We start from the raw sequence: 25821 nt of genomic DNA, 5'->3' as shown, positions 1-25821 counted from the left end.
GAGAGAGATGGGGCTGAGAAGAGAAGTGTGTGAATGGACAGGAACCTGGGCAGAGAGAGTTGGTGCTGAGAAGAGAAGTGTGTGAAAGGACAGGCAACATGGACAGAGAGATGGGGCTGAGAAGAGAAGTGTGTGAAGGGACAAGAACCTGGAGAGAGGACAGAGAGAGATGAGGCTGAGAAGAGAAGTGTGTGAAGGGACATGCAACCTGGACAGAGAGATGGGGCTAAGAAGAGATGTGTGTGAATGGACAGGCAACGTAGACAGAGGACAGAGAGAGATGAGGCTGAGAAGAGAAGTGTGTGAAGGGACACGAACCTGGACAGAGAGAGATGGGGCTGAGGAGAGAAGTGTATGAAGGGACAGGCAACCTGGACAGAGAGATGGGGCTGAGAAGAGAAGTGTGTGAAGGGACAGGCAACCTTCACAGAGGACAGAGAGAGATGGGGCTGAGGAGAGAAGTGTGTGAAGGGACAAGCAACCTGGACAGAGAGAGATGGGGGTATGAAGGGACAGGCAACCTGGACAGAGAGATGGGGCTGAGAAGAGAAGTGTGTGAAGGGACAGGCAACCTTGACAGAGGGCAGAGAGAGATGGGGCTGAGGAGAGAAGTGTGTGAAGGGGCAGGCAACCTAAACAGAGAGAGATGGGGCTGAGGAGAGAAGTGTGTGGCAGGGAGCCGAGATACTTCGATATCTTACATCCTACACATGTAGTGAGTGCGTGTGTTATTCCATTATTTTGACTTCGCTTAAAACAGATTTTCTAAGATGTGAAAAGCGTCCCCGCAGATTTCCCCATATTGCCCACATCTCCGTACAGCCTCTGCACTGGACACACGGCAGCTGTGTGCGTACAAGTGCACACGACGAGCCAGTGTGCACTACAGCTCCTCTCCGCCCGTCCCAGGCTTCAGTGAGTTAATTCACTGTTGCTTTTTGTCTCCCCCCAGGCAGTCAGGTTGCTCCCGCCTCCCATGACTTGTTAGGTGGTGAATGACTGGGGGTGGGGCGCAGTGACCCGTACACGAGTGCCCACAGCGCGTCACACCCCCAAGCGCTAGAGTTTCTAGACACACACAGGCTGCTGACAGAGTGCTGACAGGGCACCGCGTGTGTCCCACACAAGAGACAGACCGGAGCTCTGTGCCAGGGACGGGGGCGCTGTGTGGGGTCAGAGGAGAGCTGTGATGGGAGAGGGGCGGTCACTGGGAGAGCACCTGGGAGAGGGAACAGTCACTGAGAGAGGGAGTAGTCACTGGCAGAGAGAGCAGTCACTGGGAGAACACCAAAGAGAGGGATCAGTCACTGGGAGAGGGTGCTGTCAGCGGGAGAGGGAGCAGTCACTGGGAGAGGGAGCAGTCACTGGGAGAACACCAAAGAGAGGGATCAGTCACTGGGAGAGGGTGCTGTCACTAAGAGAGGGAGCAGTCACTGGGAGAGGGAGCAGTCACTGGGAGAACACCAAAGAGAGGGAGCAGTCACTGGGAGAGGGTGCTGTCAGCGGGAGAGGGAGCAGTCACTTGCAGAGGGGGGCAGTCACTGGGAGTGGGTGCTCTCACTAAGAGAGGGAGCCGTCACTTTGAGAGAGAGCATTCACTGAGAGAGGGAACCGTCACTGGCACTGGGAGCAGTCACTGGCAGAGACTGCTGACTGAGGGGGAGCCGTCACAGGGAGAACACCAAGGAGAAGGAGCAGTCACTGGGCAAGGGAGCTGTCACTGGGAGAAAACCAGAGAGGGAGCAGTCACTGGGAGAGGGAGCAGTCACTGGGAGAGGGAGCAGTCACGAGCACTCACTGGGCGAGGGAGCAGTTACTGAGATAGGGAGCAGTCACTTGAAGAAGGAGCAGTCACTGACAGAGGGAGCAGTCTCTGGCAGAGGGTGCTGTCACTGAGAGAGGGAGCAGTCACTTGCAGAGGGGGCCGTCACTTTGAGAGAGAGCATTCACTGAGAGAGGGAACCGTCACTGGCACTGGGAGCAGTCACTGGCAGAGACTGCTGACTAAGAGAGGGAGCCGTCACAGGGCAAGGGAGCAGTCACAGGGAGAACACCAAGGAGAAGTAGCAGTTAGTGTGAGAGCATCAAATAGAGGGTATAGTCACTGAGAGAGGGTGCTGTCACTGAGAGAGGGAGCAGTCACTGGGAGAGGGAGCAGTCACTGGCCGAGGGAGCAGTCACTGGCCGAGGGAGCAGTCACTGGGAGAACTCCAAGGAGAAGGAGCAGTTAGTGTGAGAGCACCAAATAGAGGGTGTAGTCATTGGGAGAGGGTACTGTCATTGGTAGGGGGTGCTGTCACTAGGAGAGCACCCAAGAGAGGAGGCATCACTGGCAGAGGGTGGTGTCACTGGGAGAGGGCGGTGTCACTGGGAGAGGGCACTGCCACTGAGGTAGGGTGTTGTCGCTGTGAGAGCACCTGGGAGAGGTGGCATCCCTGGGAGAGAGTCGTATACCCGGGATACTATACCGTGACTCAGAGAGTTCCTGAAAGAGACTGCCATCCCTGGAGAGCACCTCACAAGAGTTATCTGGGAGCGCAGTCGCTGGCGCGCACAGGGGAGCACGTGTCTCCAGCTGCACGTGCAGGGAGTGAGCGATGCACACAGGTAAGTGAAGATGCACTGTGCACCAATGTGTGGCTGTGAGGAGCTGCAGGCTCTCTTAAACTGGAGATTAATCACTCTCTCTTATGGCACCACCAGGACCTGCTTTAGGGCAGTGCGACCAGTGTTTAGAAATAACTTTTGAGTTTAAAATTACCTGCTGCAGAGTTCCTTTTGTGTCCAGCACTTTTCAAGCAACAATTAAAATGACAAGCAAACTCTAGTTATTAATGTTCCGGCTGGGGCATGATTGAGTTTTGTCTAGTACAGCTTTGACTCATCATAATGTAGAGAAGAGGGTTAGTATGCCTGCTGTAAAGAACGTGTCCTATGCAGATCACAGAACTGTATTTTATGTGGATAGCTCAGTGGGTTGCTGTTTACGTCACATAGATGCTTTAGTTACTTGCAGTCCATAGGTTATAACCCTAATATAGCAGAGTGACCTTTGAACTGTCATCAAAGAGCTGCATGCACACTCCATGGTATAAGTTAGAACATTGTAGGGGACCCCGGCGGTAGTGTTAATGTGGCGGTATTACCACCAACAGGCTGGCGGTACATACCGCCACATTATGAGAATGGCGGGTTTGCAGCAGCCAACCAGCCACTTCTCCACTCATACCGCCATGGCGGTATCAGGCACCGGGCCGGAGATGTCAATCTTCAGCCCGGCAGCTGGCATAGTCTTGCCGGCGGCATTTTGAGCTTACCTACCACCATGGTAATGCCACGAAAACCACGGTGGTAGGCCCTACCGTTGACAGGGAATTCCTTCCCTGTCACCGGTAGGCAGCTCCCCATCCCCCTCAACACCCACCTGACCCCCCACCCCTCCTCCATCCAAACTCCCCCCTTCCGATCCTCTCACCCCCCATACACGCACACACCTGCAGACACGCACCACGCATACACCCAATCACTCACACTGGCATACACGCATTCATACATGCATACTTCCAATCATGCTCACACACATTCTTACACACCTTCACACTGACATGCAGACACGCACTCACTTCACTAGTCTTACACGCATTCCCTCACATGCACACACCTACGCAAACAACACTACACACACAGACGCTTTCACGCACACACTCACACATTCATACACACAACCCCACACACACACGCACAGCACCCCCCACCCCCTCCCCTGTCGGAAGCCCGACTTACCTTGTTCAAGGAGGTCTTCCGGCAGGGAACGGGAAGGGGCACTGCTACCGCCAGCAACGCCCACCAGCAGAACACCGCCAGGCGGTATCACAAGTCATGATATGGCTGGCGGCGTTCAACTGGCGTGGCAGTGCTGGTGGTAGCAGCGCCAGCTTACCAATGTCCACCAGTATGATCACTGCCGGAAATCCGCCCTTCTTGTGGCGGAAGTTCAGCAGTGATCATAGTATGGCGGACGGATGGTAGCCGCGGTGACGGTATTTTGTCAGCTGTCACCGCGGAGTTAGGCGGTTTTTACTGCCAATGACATATTGAGGGCCTATGTTTTTCCCCATTCTTTTGTTATCCTAATGTTGCTAAAAAAAGGGGTTGTTTGGATAGAAATATATTCTTATTCGTAAAGCCAACCCCAACCTAGTGCTTAATGTAAGCCAGAGGTTTCCGATGCTCAGCACCAGCGCTTAATTCTCAACACTGGCAGTAATAATATTCCACCACATGATGGCACTGTCTGTCTTATTTTGAGATGAACACAACAACAGTGTTTAGTAAGTCAATACACATTCAAAATTAATAATACATGGCACCCTCCCTATTCTTATAGCTTTGGGTGGCTTGGAATAATCTGAATTGTCACACTTGTAGGACTGTGATGTTATTAGTTGTGTTGTTATTGACGGTGGCAGCTCTGGGATGGGCACTGGGCAGTGCATGCAGCAGTGGCCTTGTGGGAAGGGCCCTGGCACTTGCTTTTCACAAATTAAGCACTGCCCCAACCAGTGTGGTATATTTCAAATACCGAGGGCCAGGTTTACAAGGCCCTTGCACCCCCTTAGCACCACATTTGTGGCAAATTGTTGCCACAAATGTGACGCTAACGGGCCACCACCATAGTGCCATATTTACAAGGTGGTGCAAACTAGGTTTGCGCCACCTTGTAAGCCCTTTGTGCCACATCATGCATGACGCTTAAAGCAGGCGTTAAAATGAGACTCCCATTGATTTCAATGGGTCTTTTGACACTATAATAGATTAGCGTCATTTTTTTTACGCTAATACAGTATAACGCTACAATAGAATAAAAAATCGACGCTATTGTCCCTAACATGTGCCATGGTGCGCCGTATTATAAATATGTAGCTAACATGATGGCGTTAGGGGAGGCAAGGGGGCCACAAGAAAAGTAGCGTATCACCAGTGATGTGCACTTTTTTGTAAATATGGCCCTAAGTTTGTGCTTCTCCAGATCAAACACTATTAAAATATAATGCCAGTAGTGTGGATGATGTGCGATTCCCACACCTTGTAATCCTCATTGTTTTTTGTAACATTTCACATAGACCGATTTACACAGTAGTGCTGTAAAACAAATGAAATGCAAGTGAGAGGGGCTGTGGAGAGATGAGGGGCACTGTTGGAGGATGGTAGTGAGCGAATCCGTGGAGAAGGAGGTCATTGGGGAAGGAGCCGAAAAAGTTTGTCGTGCTGGACGCCACCAGCCCTAAAGCCGGCCCAGAGCACGACAGCTGCCTACCGCTCTTTCTAGATGTAAATATATATTCCTCCATCGCTGTCTACCACACGCTCTCATTGTCCTTTCTAGGCATGGCCTTTGAGACCACGCTGTCCAATCAACCACTAGCTTACAACAAACATGGATTCTAGGGCGCTTTGGGTCCACCTGTTTTGAACACTGGCTTTGTCCCACTAGCCTCTTTCAGCCAATGGCATGAAGCATTCTCAACCACGTCTTGGCCCAGCATAGTGAAGTAGTTATCTATCACCTAATGCTACTGGCTGTTTGGATGTACCCTTCTGCTTCCATCCGAGTGCGTCCATTGAACAGCCTCAGGGACTACTTTATTAAGACCCCTCTCTTTATTTGAAATGGAAATGCAACAAGACCATACCAAAGGCAAGGAAGACTAATTCAGTCCACCGCTCATTTGCTGTCCGAGTTAACTTTAATGTTTTTACACTGCTTCAGATGCATTAAAGCCAGACCTATTGGGTTTTCCAATGCTTGTTTAGATAGCTCTGTCTCTTTTTGCCCGCTGTTGATAAATGTTATGTGCATTTTTCATTGTTAGAAAATGGTATCTTTCAAGTCCATTCACACTTTGGTGGTCAACTGCTGAATGTAAATGGACGTCTGAACCTCTTTTCCACAGATTTGGTGGGTTCTCCATTTGACATACTCCTGCACACGATAGGAGTAAATATTCACTTTCAATGGGTTAGCGTTTCTTGCAAAGATTTGTGCGGTACCACAAACTGGCATGTTTGTGGGTGTTTGCCTCGTTCAAGGGTGCCATCATCTTGAAACATGCATATCCAGACCCTGTGAGCAGATGTGCTGGCTTGGGAAATTCTGTCATACTGAGAAAATATTCTGCAGGAGTAATCTATTTGCATGCTCAAATTCTGATCAATGAAGTCAATTTGCCTCATTAAGGTTGGTATCTGCACCTCTGTGAACCAGAAGGGACATATTTACTGCGGCAACGCAGCACTCAAGTCAGATCTATCAAGTCACGCAAGGCAACCGCTTGATAAACCTGGAGTAACTAAAGGCAGCGCAAATCACTGCCTTGCGATACCCCGACATTTGGAGGTGTTCCATGAGTAGAGCGTGGGTGTTCCAAATTATCCAGCCATGGACGTTTGCGTATTCCCAGATTTACTATTAGTGTCAGGCCTGGGAATGCATCAAAATGCTACGCCTCCCCAGGGGAGGCATAACGAGGGGAAATATGTTTATTCCTCCTTGTTTTTTCTTCTATTGGCGCTAGGCAGCCACATGTGCACCAGCGCAAGGAAAGGACAGTAATGTGCCATAGAATGTTAAATACGACGCATCCCTGCCCTTTCACGCACCTCGGCACGGTGGCTTGCTGCATTACGCTGCATGACAGATTGAGAAAAATGCCCCAAAATGTGCAGGTAACTTTGAGAATCAGCCCTGTACGAGTCAAATACTCCAAACATAGCTCCACAGTCTGAATTCGAGTGAGAAATGAGAGAGTTATTATAAGCCCTACAAGCCTTAAGCGTACCTTGTACTGGTAGCAGGGGTTGAACATGCGGTTGGGGCAACCGTTTCCTTATTACAAACCGTGAGGGAGAGGAAGTGGCTTAATGGCCAGAGCTGCCAACTTCGGAGTTCAGGGAACTAGGTCGAGTCTCAGCGTTAGCAGCTCAACGTCTTGTAATTCTGGGCAAATCACTTAATCTCCTCGTGTCCACACTACAGCGCCTTGAGAACCTCACAGGTGAGTTGCTGCGCTTTACAGATACTGGATATATTATTTATTAAACACAGTTACAATAGATGATGGAGATATGCTGAAACCAAAAGAAAGTTTAAAATCGTTCTAAGAAATCTGATATGCATTCAAGGTTACACATTTCGTTAAACACCTACATCAGCCCACAGTAAGATAAGGGGCATATTTATCATCGAGTTGTGTCACCCTTGCGACATGCAAGGGGCACAAGGGCGATGCAACTACTACGTCAGATTTATCAAGTTACACAAGGCCACGTCGCATGACCGTTGATGGCTTGACAAATGTGGAGTAACACAACACAGCAGTGTTCCCTACGCATCCACCCATGGATTTTGATGCATTTCCAGACTTAACATTACTGGTAGGCCTCGGAATGCATCAACATGCTAAGCCTTCCAAGGTGAGGTGTAATGAGTAGAAATATCTATTTCTCCTCGTTTGTTCCTCTTTTTATGTCTGCAGAGAAAAATGCCTCCCAGGATTGGTTTTGTGCAGGAAGGTGTCCCTTCTTGCACAAAAAATATCCTGACTGCAACACAGGCACCCGCGAACCACAGTGCAATCTTTTCTCCGAAGAGATATTAAAAAGATTAAAAATAAAAAAGTTACATGTCCACATACGTTTCCTTTTAAAAAAAATATTTTATTTGGATTTTGCAATGTAAAAGCAGCACAATAGTTCAATAATAAATATTATGCTTTTTTAAAACATTACACCAATAATGCGCAGACTCTTACAGCAATAATAGTACAACCATATGTTGCCATGTACACAAACTTGCGGCTAAAAAGAGATAAAATACTGCCAGGTATATATGCAGATGGGGCTAAAGCCACTGTTACCAGGATTTAGGTCAGCAACTTCTGTGCCCCTTTTTAACTCGTTTTAGCGAGTCAGCACGCCCCTGCTATTCTGCTAACGCCCCGCCCCATGAATTCTAGCGAGGAAAGTCAGGAGGAGGGGCTCCTATGCCACCCCCAAAACGGTGTCCAAATCAGTTTGCACTTCTTAAGAACTTTGTGGCCTCTTCTATCATAAATGGCCCTTTCCAGATTAAAATTAGCCAGCAATCGGGCAAACCACTGCTGAAAGGTAGGGGGGTCCCTATCGAGCCAACAAGATGGTCTGCACAGGCGTGTCACTGCCATGGCAATAAATACAAATCGTTGAGCGGCATATGGGACTCTTTCATTGCATACACCCAACAAAATAAGTTGAGGGGTCAGGACAATATTCGGACCAAGGCATGAATAAAAAAAACTTTGCAATCCCTCCCCATAATAGCTCAAGGCCACGGCAGCTACCAAACATGGGTAAAGTGTCGGCCTTAAGATGCGGGCAGCGAGGACAGGTGATGTCTACTGTCCTGCCCCAGCTGGCTATTTTCCGAAGAGTGTAATACAGATCAAAGATAGTTTTATAATGCTGTACCTGAAGGTTGGCAGATATTAAGATAGTGTGCGCCAGGTCTAATGACTCCAGAAAAGACCGCTCCGTGCGCCCCTAGGTCACCAAGCCAATTTCCATTGTGTTTACTCAGGTCTTCAAGGTAAGGGCATTTAAATCTGTATAAAGTTGGCTAATAGAGCATGACTCCCTCCCAACCAAATAGTCTATCAACTCAGACTTCTGAAAGCCGCAAGCACCCCCCTCTTTTCGACTCAATAAATCCATAATTTACAAGTACCTAAAGAGCTCCCTTCAGGGAATCTCAAACTTGCCATGTAGCTCTTCAATGAAACTTTTCCTTCAGGCATAAAGAATTCCCCCAACCTCCCAATTGCTCTGGCCACCCAGTCCATGATAGGGTAACCCCTAAAAATCTCTAGTAGGAGTGGGTTGCTCTGTATCAAGATATAATGGTGATAACGCTCCAGCTTCACTTTTTTTAACAGATCGAAGCCCAAACCTTGTGGTCTCCGTAAACTGACTTAAATTCAACTTTTTAAAAATAACTGGGTTCAACCTCTCGCAATAGACTACACCTGACAGCTTTCCCAAGAACGACCTCATAAATGGAAGGTATGCCAGTCTGTTGTTCCGGGTCCCTTAAAAGCGGACCCTTATATTGGAGAGCGGCAGCCCAATAATACAATTTAAAAACTAGTAAGGCCAAACCCCTTCCCTTCCTGGGTAGAGTAAATTTTTGAGCGCCTGCCTGGGCTCGGAGTAGGCCCAGATAAACTGCATGATCACAGTATTCATATCCTGCAGCAAGCCATTCTTGAATTTGAGAGGGATGGCCCGAAAAAGATAGAGTAGTTTAGGCAAAAAAATAATCTTAATTATGTTACGCCGTCCCATAATAGATAAATGTAGGTTGCCCATCCTGAACAAATCTTTATCTGCCTGCTTCAGCACTGGTGCTGAATTAATCTCAACCAGCTGGTCTAGCTCAGCCGTTATGGTGACACCCAAGTAAACCACCTTCTACGTCACCCCGCTATCACTAAGCCTGGCAAAGCGATTGCTGACAACCTGAGTCTTGCTCTCATTGAACCAATAGCAGAGACCTGTCCAAAGTCCTGTGCTATTCACTCTATCTGAGCTAGCGCCTCGGCCGGTAGGGAGTGCAATGGCCAAGTCTTCCGCGTAGGCAAGAACTTCCGTATCCCAGCCATGAAAATGCATAGGGGCAATCATAGGGGACCGCTCCAGTTCCTGAATGAAGGGATCAATAAATAATGCAAATAGCAGAGGGGAACAGGGAGACCCCTGCCTTGTGCCTCTCTGAATGTGAATCACACCTGACTGCCCCCCACACAGACGTATATTAGCGCTAGGGTGTTGGTATAAACCCTGCAAGGCCCTGACATAACCCGGTCCAATACCATATTTGCCCATGACTTGCCATAAGCAGACCCAGGAAACCCTGTTGAATGCCTTTTCTGAGTCTAGCAGAATTAGGGCTATAAGGGTCGCAGTCATCGATGCAGTGTCAAAGAGAGTGATGACACGGTGAGTATGATCAGTAGTGCCCCTTCCAGGAACAAACTCATGCTGCCACCGTGACACTATCTTATCTATGACTGAACTCAGCTGTGTAGCTAGGATTATAGAATATATTTTTGTATCACTGATGATAAGTGTTATAGGCTGGTATGATCTGGGTTGTGAAGGGCTTCGCCTTTCTTTGGAAAGACAGTAATCTTAGCTGAAGCCCAAGAATCTGGGGCTGGATACCCCTTCTGGATCTGGGAAAATATAGACAATAAGTCTGTCTTTAAATGAGAGAAGGTTTTGTAAAACTCCAATGGAATCTTGTCTCCGCCCACCGCTGTCCCTGACAGAAGATCCCTAACAGCAACGTGCAGTTCTTCCAATGAAAGAGGGGGGCTTCAAGCATTTGTTGATCCTCCACCCACAAGGTCTCAAAGGGAATGGAGGCCAAAAAATGCAAAGCATACTCCCCTAGGGAATCCTCATCTCCGTCCCCAGCCTCTTTGTACAGCCCCTCATAAAAACCCTGGAAAACCTCCCGAATCCCATCAGCTTCTACAACATTCTTCCCACTGGAGTCCCGGAGCTCCCGTATTTCACCTTGAGTGGGTCTTTGTGGAGTGCGAGCAGCCAGTTGATGTCCCACACACTCGCTATACTCATACCTCTCAGTTTTCCAAACTAAAACTTTTGCAGCAGCAAATTTACTGAAGATGTCCAATACTATGGGATTTATATTTTGGCAGACAGGATATCCATCACCGTTGTGATGGAGTAACCCCTCCGCCAAACTCTAAATCAGGCCCCTAATTTTATTTATATATATATATACATATATATATATATATTTATTTATTTTTTCCACTTAAAAAACCAAAGGTTCCAGGGAAATTATAGTTAAGTTCATATTTTAACCGTATCACACCATAGAAATTCACCAGTTACAGTTAGAGTTATCTCAAGTAACTATAACTCACGCCCTACGTTAACTATAACAATAATTTTACTGCCAATGTTACAGTGACATGATCAACGATGTTATCAAAAATGTCATGAGTGCTGTTATTTGGGGTACACAATTTCCAGAATGTCCTGGGAGGGTGATGGTTTCTGGGGCTGCAGGGGGGCCACATGGCCCCCCCACATGGAATCTTAACAATGCCCTCGGGAGGTGGTGGTCCATGGGGCTTTGTGGGAGGCCATCGGACCTACCCCACATCAAAAAAGCATTTTGCCCCAGGGAGGTGGTGCTCCTCTGGGCTGCAGGAGGGGGGGCGTTTGGCCCCACCGCATTAAAATTTACAATGCCCCCGGGAGGGCGGTGTCAGAATTACGAAGTGAGGGAGTCTGCGCTTCATTTTTTAAAATAATTTTGCCATGGATTCCGGACCCTGTAGCAAATTAGAGGCATACATTTAAAAAAATGCTTTTTAGTTCTTTGGGGGAGGGGTCCCTCTGGGACCCCACCAACCGAGCTAAGGGGTCAGGGTGTCTGTACCCTGGCCGTTTTCTTTTAACCTTTTTCCTGGAACTTGGCTGATCCTGAGTCCCAAGATGGCTGCCAACACTTCCTTGTTGAAGTGTTGACAGCCAATCAGATCTCAGCACGAGATCGGGAGGGGATGCAAATCCTTCATGTCCATATATATGCAAATTCGGATTTTCTTTAATTCCTCTAAAACTACTGAACAGATTTACACCAAATAATAAAAAGGTCGCTTTTTGTACCAAGAGCTACCTTTCTACCAAATTTGGTGTAATTCTGTCCAGTTGTTTTGGTGCTATCGCTGTTCAGAATCCCTATGGACAAATGAATGGGGGAAACTTGTTTTGGGACCCCACCCTTTTTCTCGGCCCCTGCTTGACGGATCATCCTGAAGTTTTTCAGACAGCAGCTTACGTGACTGGCAAATTTTGGGGGGAAATTTTGTGAATATTCATAAACCGGCGCCAAAGATATAGGCAAGTAAAAAGCGTTTTTTCTATAGAAACTAGGGCCCATATTTATGCTTTTTCACGCAAAACTGCGTTAGCGCAGTTTTGCGTGAAAAAGTATAGCGCCGGCTAGCACCATTCCAAGACACTGGCCAGGAGCCATATTTATGGAATGACACTAGCCGGCGCTAATGCTCTGTTAGCGTCCTTGTAAGAGATGCTAACAGGGTGGGGGAGGCATAGGGGAAACCGGAGCTTGAGCGCCAAATTATGGAGCTACACTGTTTAGAGGCAAAAAAATGCCTCTAAGTAGTGTAGCACCATTTACTGACGCACAACCCCCATGGACATGGCTCCTGTCTTAGCAAAGACAGGAGCCAAGCCCACCACACCAGTGGCCATGTCCAGGGGATGAATGTTGCCTGGGCATAGCCACTGGGGCCAGCGCCATGCAAGTCAGGGCCCCCGAGCATGAAAAAAAAAAATATATATATACTTACTGGGATTTACCTGGGATGGGTCCCCCATCCTGTGGTGTCCCTCTGGTGTGGGTGGGTGGGGGTGTCCCTGGGGCCAAGGAAGGGCACCTGTGGGCTCTTTACATGGTCTCTGACCATCAAAATATGCCTACAGGTCCCCTAACACCTGCCAATACCCAGGCGTTAAATAATGGCACTAAGCAAGCTTAGCGCCATAATTTAAGGCCCCCATCCCCGCATGCTGGATTTTAGCACAGGGGGATGAAATATGGCGCTAAGGCCGTATCGTCCTTTTCTGGACAGGACGCCTACCTTGCATCTCAACGACACAAGGTAGGTTTTCATGTCCAGAAAACGAAGTTAACTCCATAACATGTCTAGCGCCAGAGTATAAATATGGAGTTAGGTTTGCGCTGAATTAGCGTAAAAAGAAATGATGCGAATTCAGCACAAACCGAGTACAAATATATATACTATAACTACCTAGTGGCGACGGACACTAGGTAAAATATATATATTTGTCACCAAATGGCCGCATAACAAATCGCGCGCTCTTGCTGCCGGTGCTGATGTAGGAGTTACCGACCAAACTCCCATAAAATGATTCAACAGAAGTTGACCATCGCACTCCGGGAAGTCCTTTTATCAGCTTTTTATTTGAAAGAAAAAGTGCTTCCAAAAGTGGTGGAGGCCCTTTTTCTTTCAAATAAAAAGCTGATAAAAGGACTTCCCGGAGTGCGATGGTCAAATTCTGTTGTAGAATACATATATATATATTATTATTTTATTTTTTTTACAATAGATTGGTAGTCGGTTCTATGTATGTCATGTTTTTTAGGTTCGTATTTCAACCATGTTATTGTGACGTACAACCATTCTCAGCCCTGGTAGTGGCTGTTTCCCCCTCACAGGTGCTGCTGCTGCTGTGGGAGGGGCCTCCTTGGAGGCGGGAACATTGGAACGAATTCCCACCAGGACCTGTGGAGCCCAACGGATCTTCCATCAGCTAACGTGCCCACTGTAGACACACCTTCAAAGTGGCTTCACCTGGTCGGTGCCCACCTCTGGCGCCTTCTTAACACACCAGAGGGGGCACTGGTTCTTGCACATGTCAGTGGCACTTTGCTCACCTCTCCAGGACAGTCCACCAAGGTCTCCGCAGCCGCCTTTCTGGGTGGTGATTACCGCCATCTCAAGCGCAGATTAGAGGGGCCAACTCAGGGCCTGAGTTAGATCTCGGCGGAGGGAATACTCCGTCACAAACACCTGTCGAAAGCGCACCTGGAGACGATTTAGATCAAGATGCACTTTGTAAATAATAATAATTATTTTTATTATTATTATTGCTATTATTATTCAATAGCCTTGATAATACGCCAGAGGCCCTATTACGTATAGGGCGCACTTTCCCTGTTTGAGCCACGCGCACCTGCACAAACAAGGAAAGCGCGCCCCATTATGTAGAATGCACGCGCTGACAGCCGTGAACTCGCACTGCCCTGGGGGCAGCACATACAAGTGAAATACCGAGACGCTCCGTGTTTCCCCGTGTGGCCGCCTGCACTTTTAAAGGGGATTAGAGATCCCCTTGCAGGGGGGTGCAGTGAGTGACTGCACCCGCCTGCAGGAGGATGTCTCGAACCTCCTCCAGAGGGCTGCCATCAGGCGGCGCACTGACGGTGGGCCACCTTTTTGTGATGCGACTCCTGACAGCTTCTTTGCCTTTGCGCCTGTGTCCATGATACAGCGCGGACATTGAGGTAAAGATATTCCCTTATTTGCATGGGGCCACACCCCTATGCAAATGAAGGAACCCCCTCTTGAGACAGGGCTGGCGTGACATGAGTGCCAGCGCTATCTGTTAAAGAAGGGGCTGCACAAACGTCTCTGACCCCTTCTGTAATACCAAAGTGGGCGCAAACGCCGTCACACCCACAGGGCACTTCTGTAATACGGGCTCAGGTCCACTTTTAAAGCACTCACACCCAAGGAGTTCCTTCTTGTAATTGATGGACATCAGGAGCTGTATAATGAAAAGAGTGCACTCTCCTTGCCAGAGCCATAGGCCACCTTTAAACAGGTGCACCAGGCAGTGGCGTAAAAAAACTTGAGGGGGTCTCCCTGGAAAGTAACTGGAGGGCCCCTCTCCGAACTCACTCAGGTGCTCTCAGGCCAGGGTATTGAGCTGAAAGGCCCTGCTGGAGCCCAGGGCCCCCTGGAACGCAGGGACTGCGAGGGCCTTTGTTATGCTTATAACTGTGCAGACTGTAGTAATGGCATAAAACAGCACCTCCTTGTTGTGTCCAAACTGGTATGTGAGTAAGTCTACTCGAATTGGTGCTCAGTGGTCAATTGCCCTACTATTATAACGCAAAATATATTTTATGTATAGAGAGATAAACATAAAATACAGAATTAAAGATAAAACCACAGCACTCAAAAGAACCTATGGTTATAAACACAGATGTATAATCTGATATGAGAGGTCCGTCGGAGAGAAGTAAAGTAGTCTTCATTGTATTCCAATGGAGAATTTATTTGGGTCAACAAATTCTTTGTATAGTTGGCTCAATCATAGGCCATATACAGTGGTAGTCTTTGGAATATAAGTATCAAACACAGCCAACACGTGTTTCATCACACAGTGACTTTTTCAAGGCTAATCTGTCTATGAAGTGGAGACAGGTCCAACTAAATGTGTGGTATGGAACAACTGTATCCAATTTAAGCAAGTGTGGAAGTATGTTGTACAAGTTGTACAAAACGAACGTAATCGTTGGTACGTATCATCCGTTTGTAAAATGAAGAGTCATCAAAGAAGAAAAGAAGGATAACAAGGGACCATGGTAAGTCCTGCGGAGCTCAGCTCAGCACCCTTCGGTGTGTAGAATCTGACTTTTTTGTGGTGCTCTATGAGTGCCCCTCCTAAGGGCCTGTTTCGCCTGCCCCAGTCTCTATAATACGGAGAGGGCAAAGAGGCAAAGTGAGTGCCTCATGTGCATGGGGCCACCCACACCACCTTACAAATGATAACGCAGCGCTACACGTGCACCGGCACTATGCGCATCACAGAAGAAGCTGCACAAGTGCTTGTGACCTCTGTAATATCATTACATGCCTGGGAGTGCAATGTATAATACAGACCCAGATGAGTATCGCTACCAAATAAGTGGTACTTATTTGATCAACCTCAGAAGGGTGAAAGACTTAGGCCCATATTTAAACTTTTTTTGCGCCGCATTTGTGCCACTTTTTGACGCAAAAATGGCGCAAACTTACAGAATACAATGGTATTTTGCAAGTTTGCACCGCTTTTGCGTAAAAAAATTACGCAAATGCAGCGTTAAAAAAGTATAAATATGGGCCTTAATGGCCCCACCGTTATTCGAAGTAGTGACTTTGGGTGAAACACAGATCCCTGCTGTGGACTCGATCGCGACCAAACATCCTAATTAAGTGTTTTATTAATTCACAGGGCCAACAGTGCTACCTGGTCTTGGCGACAGTCCACGCGGTAGTCATACCTGCCACCCGCACATTCAGGTGCATGTGAGATGAAGGTCCCACCATTTCTCTCGCTGGCCTTCCTCTTCCTCCTGGGGACACCCCTGGCCAGAGCCGCCTTCAAGATCTGTGCCTTCAACATCAAGAGCTTTGGAGAGGCCAAAGCTGCCAACGTGGAGGTCATGGGCGTCCTGGTGAAGGTGGGTCTTCTTCAGGGCCAGGGGATGCTAGGCCATGCTGGCCCATGCCAGGCTAAACCGAGCATCTATATACCAGGGGCGTGGTTCTTAACCCGGGGGTCTGCAAAGCCTACTCAGGGGGTCCTCGACTGCTTAGAAAAACAAACAATAACAGATTAATGAAGTGTATATAAATAAATAAAAATGTACAACAAAACTGTCTTTAAATGTTCTGGAAATATGAAGGAATTTGAAATTGAAAGCTAAAAATGAAAGTTAAAAAAATCAATTTTTTTCATATTTATTTGCCAATTATATAAAATATTGTATCATTTATTTAATTGTTGTTTGATGAATACTTGTCCCTGTATCTTGTGCGGATTGTTTTGCGGTTCAAATCATTGAAAATGCTTAAGGCAGGGTCCCCGCTTCCAGAAATGACTGACTGGGGGGTCCCCGGATTCCAATAATGATTCAGGGGGGTCCCCGGGTTCCAATACTGATTAAATGCGGATCCAGAGAAGTCAAAAGGTTAAGAACCACGGTCCTAGTGTATGTTAGGGTAGGCTGCGTTAGATTCAGCTGGGCTAAGCTTAGCTATGTTCTGCTCGTTTAAGCTATGCTGTGTTAGGTTAGGAGGGGCTGTTATTTTAGGTTACGCAAGCAATGCTTTTGCATTTGAAGTCGTGTTGTGCTAATCTATGCTAGGCTCAGCTAAGCAAAGCTTTGATGCATCATGCTAGGCTCTGCTGAGCAGTGCTTTGCTATGTGATGCTAGGCTCTGCTGAGCAGTGCTTTGCTATGTGATACTAGGCTGTGCTGAGCAGTGCTTTGCTATGTCATGCTAGGCTCTGCTGAGCAGTGCTTTGCTATGTGATACTAGGCTGTGCTGAGCAGTGCTTTGCTATGTGATGCTAGGCTGTGCTGAGCAGTGCTTTGCTATGTGATGCTAGGCTCTGCTGAGCAGTGCTTTGCTATGTGATGCTAGGCTGTGCTGAGCAGTGCTTTGCTATGTGATGCTAAGCTGTGCTGAGCAGTGCTTTGCTGTGTGATGCTAGGCTGTGATGAGCAGTGCTTTGCTGTGTGATGCTAGGCTGTGATGAGCAGTGCTTTGCTGTGTGATGCTAGGCTCTGCTGAGCAGTGCTTTGCTGTGTGATGCTAGGCTGTGCTGAGCAGTGCTTTGCTATGTGATGCTAGGCTGTGATGAGCAGTGCTTTGCTGTGTGATGCTAGGCTGTGCTGAGCAGTGCTTTGCTATGTGATGCTAGGCTCTGCTGAGCAGTGCTTTGCTGTGTGATGCTAGGCTGTGCTGAGCAGTGCTTTGCTATGTGATGCTAGGCTCTGCTGAGCAGTGCTTTGCTGTGTGATGCTAGGCTGTGCTGAGCAGTGCTTTGCTATGTGATGCTAGGCTGTGCTGAGCAGTGCTTTGCTATGTGATGCTAGGCTCTGCTGAGCAGTGCTTTGCTATGTGATGCTAGGCTGTGCTGAGCAGTGCTTTGCTATGTGATGCTAGGCTCTGCTGAGCAGTGCTTTGCTGTGTGATGCTAGGTGATGCTGAGCAGTGCTTTGCTATGTGATGCTAGGCTCTGCTGAGCAGTGCTTTGCTGTATGATGCTAGGCTCTGCTGAGCAGTGCTTTGCTATGTGATGCTAAGCTGTGATGAGCAGTGCTTTGCTATGTGATGCTAAGCTGTGATGAGCAGTGCTTTGCTATGTGATGCTAGGCTCTGCTGAGCAGTGCTTTGCTATGTGATGCTAGGTGATGCTGAGCAATGCTTTGCTATGTGATGCTAAGCTGTGCTGAGCAGTGCTTTGCTATGTGATGCTAGGCTCTGCTGAGCAGTGCTTTGCTATGTGATGCTAGGCTCTGCTGAGCAGTGCTTTGCTATGTGATGCTAGGCTGTGCTGAGCAGTGCTTTGCTATGTGATGCTAGGCTCTGCTGAGCAGTGCTTTGCTATGTGATGCTAGGCTGTGCTGAGCAGTGCTTTGCTATGTGATGCTAGGCTGTGCTGAGCAGTGCTTTGCTATGTGATGCTAGGCTCTGCTAAGCAATGCTTTGCTATGTGATGCTAGGCTCTGCTGAGCAGTGCTTTGCTGTGTGATGCTAGGTGATGCTGAGCAGTGCTTTGCTATGTGATGCTAAGCTGTGCTGAGCAGTGCTTTGCTATGTGATGCTAGGCTCTGCTGAGCAGTGCTTTGCTGTGTGATGCTAGGTGATGCTGAGCAATGCTTTGCTATGTGATGCTAAGCTGTGCTGAGCAGTGCTTTGCTATGTGATGCTAGGCTCTGCTGAGCAGTGCTTTGCTATGTGATGCTAGGCTGTGCTGAGCAGTGCTTTGCTGTGTGATGCTAAGCTGTGCTGAGCAGTGCTTTGCTGTGTGATGCTAGGCTCTGCTGAGCAGTACTTTGCTGTGATGCTGTGTGATGCTGGGCAGTGCTTTGCTATGTGATGCTAGGCTCTGCTGAGCAGTGCTTTGCTATGTGATGCTAGGCTCTGCTGAGCAGTGCTTTGCTATGTGATACTACGCTGTGCTGAGCAGTGCTTTGCTATGTGATGCTAGGCTGTGATGAGCAGTGCTTTGCTGTGTGATGCTAGGCTCTGCTGAGCAGTGCTTTGCTGTGTGATGCTAGGCTCTGCTGAGCAGTGCTTTGCTGTGTGATGCTAGGCTCTGCTGAGCAGTGCTTTGCTGTGTGATGCTGGCCAGTGCTTTGCTATGTTATGCTAGGCTCTGCTGAGAAGTGCTTTGCTGTGTGATGCTGTGTGATGCTGGGCAGTGCTTTGGTATGTTATGCTAAGCTAAACAATGCTTTGCTATGTTATGTTATGCTAGGCTCTGCTGAGCAGTGCTTTGCTATGTTATGCTAGGCTCTGCTGAGCAGTGCTTTGCTCTGTGATGCTAGGTGATGTTGAGCAGTGCTTTGCTATGTTGTGCTAGGCTCTGCTGAGCAGTGCTTTGCTGTGTGATGCTGTGTGATGCTGGGCAGTGCTTTGGTATGTTATGCTAGGCTAAACAATGCTTTGCTATGTTATGTTATGCTAGTCTCTGCTGAGCAGTGCTTTGCTATGTTATGCTAGGCTCTGCTGAGCAGTGCTTTGCTGTGTGATGCTGGGCAGTGCTTTGCTATGTGATGCTAGGTGATGGCGAGCAGTGCTTTGCTATGTGATGCTAGGCTGTGCTGAGCAGTGCTTTGCTATGTTATGCTAGGCTCTGCTGAGCAGTGCTTTGATGCATCATGCTAGGCTCAGCTAAGCAAAGCTTTGATGCATCATGCTAGGCTCTGCTGAGCAGTGCTTTGCTGTGTGATGCTGGGCAGTGCTTTGGTATGTTATGCCAGGTGATGCTGAGCAGTGCTTTGCTTTGTGATGCTAGGCAGTGCTGAGCAGTGCTTTGCTATGTGATGCTAGGTGATGGCGACCAGTACTTTGCTATGTGATGCTAGGTGATGGCAAGCAATGCTTTGCTATGTTATCCTAGGCTCTGCTGAGCAGTGCTTTGCTATGTTATCCAAGGCTCTGCTAAGCAATGCTTTGCTATGTTATCCAAGGCTCTGCTGAGCAATGCTTTGCTATGTTATCCAAGGCTCTGCTAAGCAATGCTTTGCTATGTTATCCAAGGCTCTACTAAGCAATGCTTTGCTATGTTATCCAAGGCTCTGCTAAGCAATGCTTTGCTATGTTATCCAAGGCTCTGCTAAGCAATGCTTTGATGCGTCATGCTAGGCTCTGCTGAGCAGGGCTTTGCTATGTGATGCTAGGCTCTGCTGAGCAGTGCTTTGCTATGTGATGCTAGGCTCTGCTGAGCAGTGCTTTGCTATGTGATGCTAGGCTCTGCTGAGCAGTGCTTTGCTATGTGATGCTAGGCTCTGCTGAGCAGGGCTTTGCTATGTGATGCTAGGCTCTGCTGAGCAGTGCTTTGCTATGTGATGCTAGGCTCTGCTGAGCAGTGCTTTGCTATGTGATGCTAGGCTCTGCTGAGCAGGGCTTTGCTATGTGATGCTAGGCTCTGCTGAGCAGTGCTTTGCTATGTTATGCTAGGTGATGGCGAGCAGTGCTTTGCTATGTTATGCTAGGTGATGCAGAGCAGTGCTTTGCTATTTGATGCTAGGTGATGGCGAGCAGTGCTTTGCTATGTGATGCTAGGTGATGGTGAGCAGTGCTTTGCTATTTGATGCTAGGTGATGGCGAGCAGTGCTTTGCTATGTTATGCTAGGCTAAGCAATGCTTTGCTATGTTGTGCTAGGCTGTGCTGAGCAGAGCTTTGCTGTGCTGTGCTATGCTAGGCTGTGCTGAGCAGTGCTTTGCTATGTTATCCTAGGCTCTGCTGAGCAAAGCTTTGCTATGTTATGCTAGGCTCTGCTGAGCAATGCTTTGCTATGTTATGCTAAACTGTGCCGAGCGATGTGATGCTTCGTTATGCTGAGTTAGGTTACTTTAGGCTGTGGGGTCAATGTCATATGAAATTATGCTATGGTATGTTGTGCTATTCTATGGTATGTTGTGCTATTCTATGGCATGTTGTGCTATTCTATGGTATGTTGTGCTATGCTATGGTATGTTGTGCTATTCTATGGTATGTTGTGCTATGCTATGGTATGTTGTGCTATTCTATGGGTATGTTGTGCTATGCTATGGTATGTTGTGCTATTCTATGGTATGTTGTGCTATGCTATGGTATGTTGTGCTATGCTATGGCATGTTGTTATGCTACTTTAGATTGCACTAAACAGCTGTGCGATGTTAAGTAATGCCTTGTTCTGTAATTCAGGCTGTGTAGATTTATACTGTGTGGTCCTGTGTGTGTTGTGCTCTGGTGGTCTCGGCTGTGTGACATTAGGTTATGTGATGTTGCACTGTGCTAAGCAGAGCTGTGTTCGGCTATGTTTTGTCATGCTGTGCTATGCTATGTATATAGGTGTCAAGGATGCTGCCACCAGGAGGATAGCCTTCCAAGACCAGCTACTTTACAAGCATCAGCCCGTCTTCACTCCAGCCTCCCTCCAAGCTAGAAGGCATCTCTGAGATGAGCAGGCACTGGGGTGCTGGGGGATCAACCAGTAACAGAGCTCACAGGGGCGCAGGCGCTGTGACGTAAGCAGAGGTATGTCACAACCCCACCCCAGTGCAGATACTCACCGCTGCAGTGACCATGAACACCCCTGAACCACCCCTTTAAGCTTCCAACTAGTGAAGAGATGACTCCCCTGTAATGCCTGTCACCAGGGATGCTGCCTCCTTGATTACAGAGGGCGTGTGCCTCTGTGTGTACCACCGTGATGCTCAAGGCAGCTGTGTGTCCTCCAGAGCACTGTACAGTGACTTCGGAAAGTGGGGACTCTCAGACTGCACAAACCCACGTATGGCCTCATCCCTGCTTACTGATAGGGCTTCTTGCTGTCAGGGGGTGTTTTTGTCACTTCAAATGGGTATTTTCTCGTGTTTTACCCAACTTCGAAACTCAGACATAATCAATGACAAAACATCTGTGCTGTCATGGGAAGCTCTGAAGCAGGGGAAACATCAGTTTGTACTGAGTGCTGTACAAGTGAGTGCAGAGCTTGGGAAAGTAAAAACAAAATTCAAATCTGAGTGTATCTCTTGATAACCTGTGAACTGGTGTGAAGCGTATTACCTGTTTGCACTAACTGGCCAACCTCATCCCATCAGAGTACAAACTGCATTAAAGGAATTACAAGCATATTTATGGAGGCTTCCGACGCCGTTGTGTAACTTTTAGTGATGCTCCCACGGCACAAACCTTTCAACCATATCTATGAGGCCACGCCAAGCCACTTTGCGTGCTTTAAGTGGCCTCATAGATATGGAGTAAGGCAAGGCGGCGCAAATCACAGCATCGCCTTACTCTGCACCAAGGAGGCATTCCATGGGGGTTTCAGTGGGTTTTCCCACTCAACATCCATGGAGTTTGACGCATCCTCAGATTTATAAGGCCACGTAAACCTGGGGGTGTGCGCAGCACTATGAAGGGGCCCTAAGCAGGTGTGACAATAAGTGGGACTCCATCTCCTAGTGACTGATGAGGCCTTGTCCTGACAATTCTAGGGAGATGCCTAGAGGACCAGGTAGGAATTAGTCTTACCTAGTTGCATGTATGAGAACATGACATGTAACAGAGAGCAGGAAACCAGATACAGACTTCTGCCCTGACGAAGGCCACAAGACTTCCTGGAGAAAAGATGTTTCCAAGTGAGTACTTGTAAAGAGGCCGAAACGTGTTGGCATTTGCATAAGGTAGTGATTATGGTGTACTGATTCATTGAGATCAATGTTACACCACAGACTTGTTTTATCCCTACCTCGTGCCATCACCAGTAAAGTATTATCTTTAAACAGGCACAAAGCTATTTTAATTATTTTCTATAACCCTGGTTCTCACTGACCAGAACAAGAATTATTCTGATCTCCCTGTCCCAATAGGAGCAGGCCCTTCTCTGGGGGGACGGTTGAGACCGCCAAGCCAGTAGCAATTTGGCTTGACGGGTTGGATCAGCCAATGATGAAGCATGCCACTATTAGGTGGGTGAGGCATTTCAAGCCATAAAAGAATATATTTCGATGAGGACCGATAAACAGAAGGGTAATAAGCTAGCAGTGGCATTAACCTTGGAAATATGAACCCCCTCCACCGTGTGATATATTAAGCATTGGTTGGGAATTACTGGATTTGTGGGAATACTCCTTTCTCTCTATATAGTGTATGTAAACCTGGGAATCTGCCAAAACCTTACACCTACCCAGGAGGGGTGCAACAAGAATAAATATCTTTATTTCCCCTTGTTTTTTCCTCTATGTGAGGTGCATTCTGCAGCACACATAGAACGAGGTGAAAGCCTCAGGGGATTGTTTTCGTGCAGGAAGGTGACTCTATCTGCACCAAATAATCCTGCATGCAACGCACCCACCATTGCATCATGGTACAAGGGTGCTTGCATTGGTGCTACGAAGCCAAGATGGCACCCGCGCAGGGGAAAGGAACACGCCATATGCAATAGATACGGTGCATTCCTGCCCTTTCCCTTTGACGCAAGGCAGCGCAGCACGGTAACTTCCTGCACTGCCCTGTGCCAAATCCCCATAAACCTGGGCCTGTTCAGGTGCCTGTTAGTGCTGGAAGGCTGTTGTACAATTTAAACGCCCTCCAGGCTGCTGCTTCCAGAGAACAGCACGGCCATCCTTGGAGCCAGTATTCCCACTCTTCGTCTACTCTTGCTGGGGCCCTTGACTTGCTCGGATCTCACCGCTCCCTACTCTAGTGCTCTGCTCTCCAAGTAAGCTGGCAGGGAAGGGTTGGCAGTGAGCATTGCCACAAACTCTTTCAATACAAGAATCACCAGCCCTCCATGGAGATTCCCCTGACCGCCCCCTTCCCAGCATTATCCTTCCCCAAGCACTGGAATCTCTACCTCATATTACTACTATCTAGGCACACACACCATACTACTCAACCCTACACGACAACCCACAACAGACAGGGAATAATCGGACTACTCACTCAACAGCCTTGACATCTTGACCCCAAGATCCTCCGCCCCTCCACTTACCCCTCCCAACCTCCCTTTTCCCCTTCTGCCCACCCTATCTCCCTCTCCCTTTCCCTTGACTAATTTTCTCTCCCGTTTTCCACTCTCTCTTATAATTCCCCCCCAACTATCCACCCATAACCCCATAACCTATTATTCAGAATATTTATTAGATTGCATTTGCCTGTATACTTACTGTAAAATTATCTGTTGTAAAGTAATGCTCTGAAGATATTATCCTATATACTCTGTACCACCCTATATTCTTTAATAAATAATCAAATAAAAAATAAAAATAAAAGAATCACCAGCCCACATACCATGTAAGTTCATGAATCCCTAATGTGGCTTGAAATGACGCTTCCCGCTCTTTGGTCCAGCTTGTGGATAGCTTCAGGTGCCCAGTGAAACAGGCAATGAAATTGCCTTCTGATTTCCTTTCAGTCTTTCTACCCTGAGTGAGAAACGCCCAGGGATGTGTCGTCCCACATCTGGATACCTCTGCAAACTTAAAACAATAATAAAAAAAAATGATGTCAAAGGATGGAGGGTTAGTGAGGGATCCTGGGAGAAGGAAAGGAGACCTTGCATGCCTCACGACCATGCCAGGAGAAAAAGGTTTTGGGGCCACACTCAGATTCTCTAAACATCTCTGTAGAACGGGGTAACCCCACTCCCAGTACGTTGGCCAACACCCCCAGGGAGATCACTGAAGGAATGGGGAGGGTCGGCAGCTAAATGGGACAAAACTGAAAGTCCACCTGAGAAATTCAAGAGGCAAGACCCCCAAGAGCCTTTACTTTACAAACCTTCGAGCGTTCAACCATTGGCCATAGCTTTCACGACGTCACCTAAGGTCATGTGAGGATGGAGGTGTACGTCCTGTGTTTACAGCGAGGGGTTCCTCACACTCTCCATGAGTGGTTGATGCTGATTGGACAAAGAAGAGTCCATGGACACAGGACATCTCCTACCCAACTTTCTAACATGTTTGATGCATTTTCTCTGCACAGATTCTGGTGCGGTGTGACATCAGTCTCATCCAGGAGGTCCGCGACTCCAAGGGGGAGGTTGTCCCAGCCCTGATTAAAGAAATGAACAGGTAACTGCGTCCATAGGTGGTGAGGTGGGTGTTTGTGCTCGTCTAGTATCCATGCGACAGACAATCCTTGCACTGGAGATCACTGCACAAGGGGTGTTCTGGTGTTCTTCAAACATCAAACCAGGAACGCAAATTAACATCAAATTTACCTTTTGTGATTTTATATTATGTTATGTTATAAGGAACTTATACAGTACGTGTACAGCAAAAGGTCTCTTGGCACTTAGGTAGTAGAGGCCGCAACTTTTCAAGGCATAATCCATTAGTGCCTAACTAAGCCTGTGGGAATGAGACAGCAACCTGTGGTTTTAGCAATAAAAGGTTATTTAATATTTGTAACTAATAAGCAATGGCTGCACATGATCCAGCACTTACAAAGACTTGAGCTATTAAGGTGAAACTAAAGCTGTGGTGAAGGTAAAACGTGTTTAGGTGACCTTCCTAGTCACTAGTCGTCCCAACTGGAGGAATCACTTTTCTGGTCATGGTTTACGCTCAGCCACGTGGCACACATTGATAGGTGAACCCCTAAAGTGCCAGGACAAGGTTCATGGTCTTGCATTATATCCGCTTAGGTAATGTGGTCTGCAAACTAGCTGGACATCGTGTTTACATGGAATCCCGTGTATAGAACCCGGGAGCGACGAGAGCAGACATGAGCTGGAGGTGTGCATGGACAGCATCCTCCTCTCAGGTGTGCAATCAGGCTCTCAGCTCAAAGGTAGTTCTCTCTTTAATTGCCAGCTCCACACACTTCACTTAGAGGATCTTGCCCCACTTATGTCTGCTCCAGCAAATCCTGGGGAACTTTAATCCCTGCCAAACGGAGATGAGAGAACTATGAAACTCCACTAGTGAGAGCCATGGTGGATCCGCAGGCTGAACTTTGCCAATCCAGGGCTTGATGAGCACTTGACTGGTAGCAAGCAATTTTGATTCAAAGCTTTTTAAAATGGTAATTGGTCTCTTGTTTTTGCCTTTCGCTTTCATTTGTTATCTAAGCTTTCTCTAATGCATCTTTTCTTTGTTTATTTTATTAAATTGTTGTGCTGCAAACTTGTTTATTATA

The 25821-nt window shown here is 47.7% G+C and overlaps 1 protein-coding gene across 2 annotated transcripts in view; it reads left to right on the top strand.

Annotated features, from left to right (window-relative positions):
- Positions 1-1209: 1209 nt before the first annotated feature.
- LOC138260944 (deoxyribonuclease-1-like) overlaps positions 1210-25821 on the top strand; it is a 55237-nt gene continuing 30625 nt past the window's right edge. For both annotated transcript variants that reach the window (XM_069209489.1, XM_069209487.1), the window contains exons 1-3: positions 1210-2607; positions 15904-16132; positions 24664-24752. In XM_069209489.1, the coding sequence (XP_069065590.1) occupies positions 15983-16132; positions 24664-24752 (239 nt within the window). In that variant the 5' untranslated portion in view covers positions 1210-2607; positions 15904-15982. The remainder of the gene's footprint in view (positions 2608-15903; positions 16133-24663; positions 24753-25821) is intronic.

Source organism: Pleurodeles waltl, chromosome 10 (assembly GCF_031143425.1).
Source record: "Pleurodeles waltl isolate 20211129_DDA chromosome 10, aPleWal1.hap1.20221129, whole genome shotgun sequence".
NCBI lineage: Eukaryota > Metazoa > Chordata > Amphibia > Caudata > Salamandridae > Pleurodeles > Pleurodeles waltl.
The sequence above is the reverse complement of the archived record's forward strand: the minus strand, read 5'-3'. Positions and strand labels throughout refer to the sequence as shown.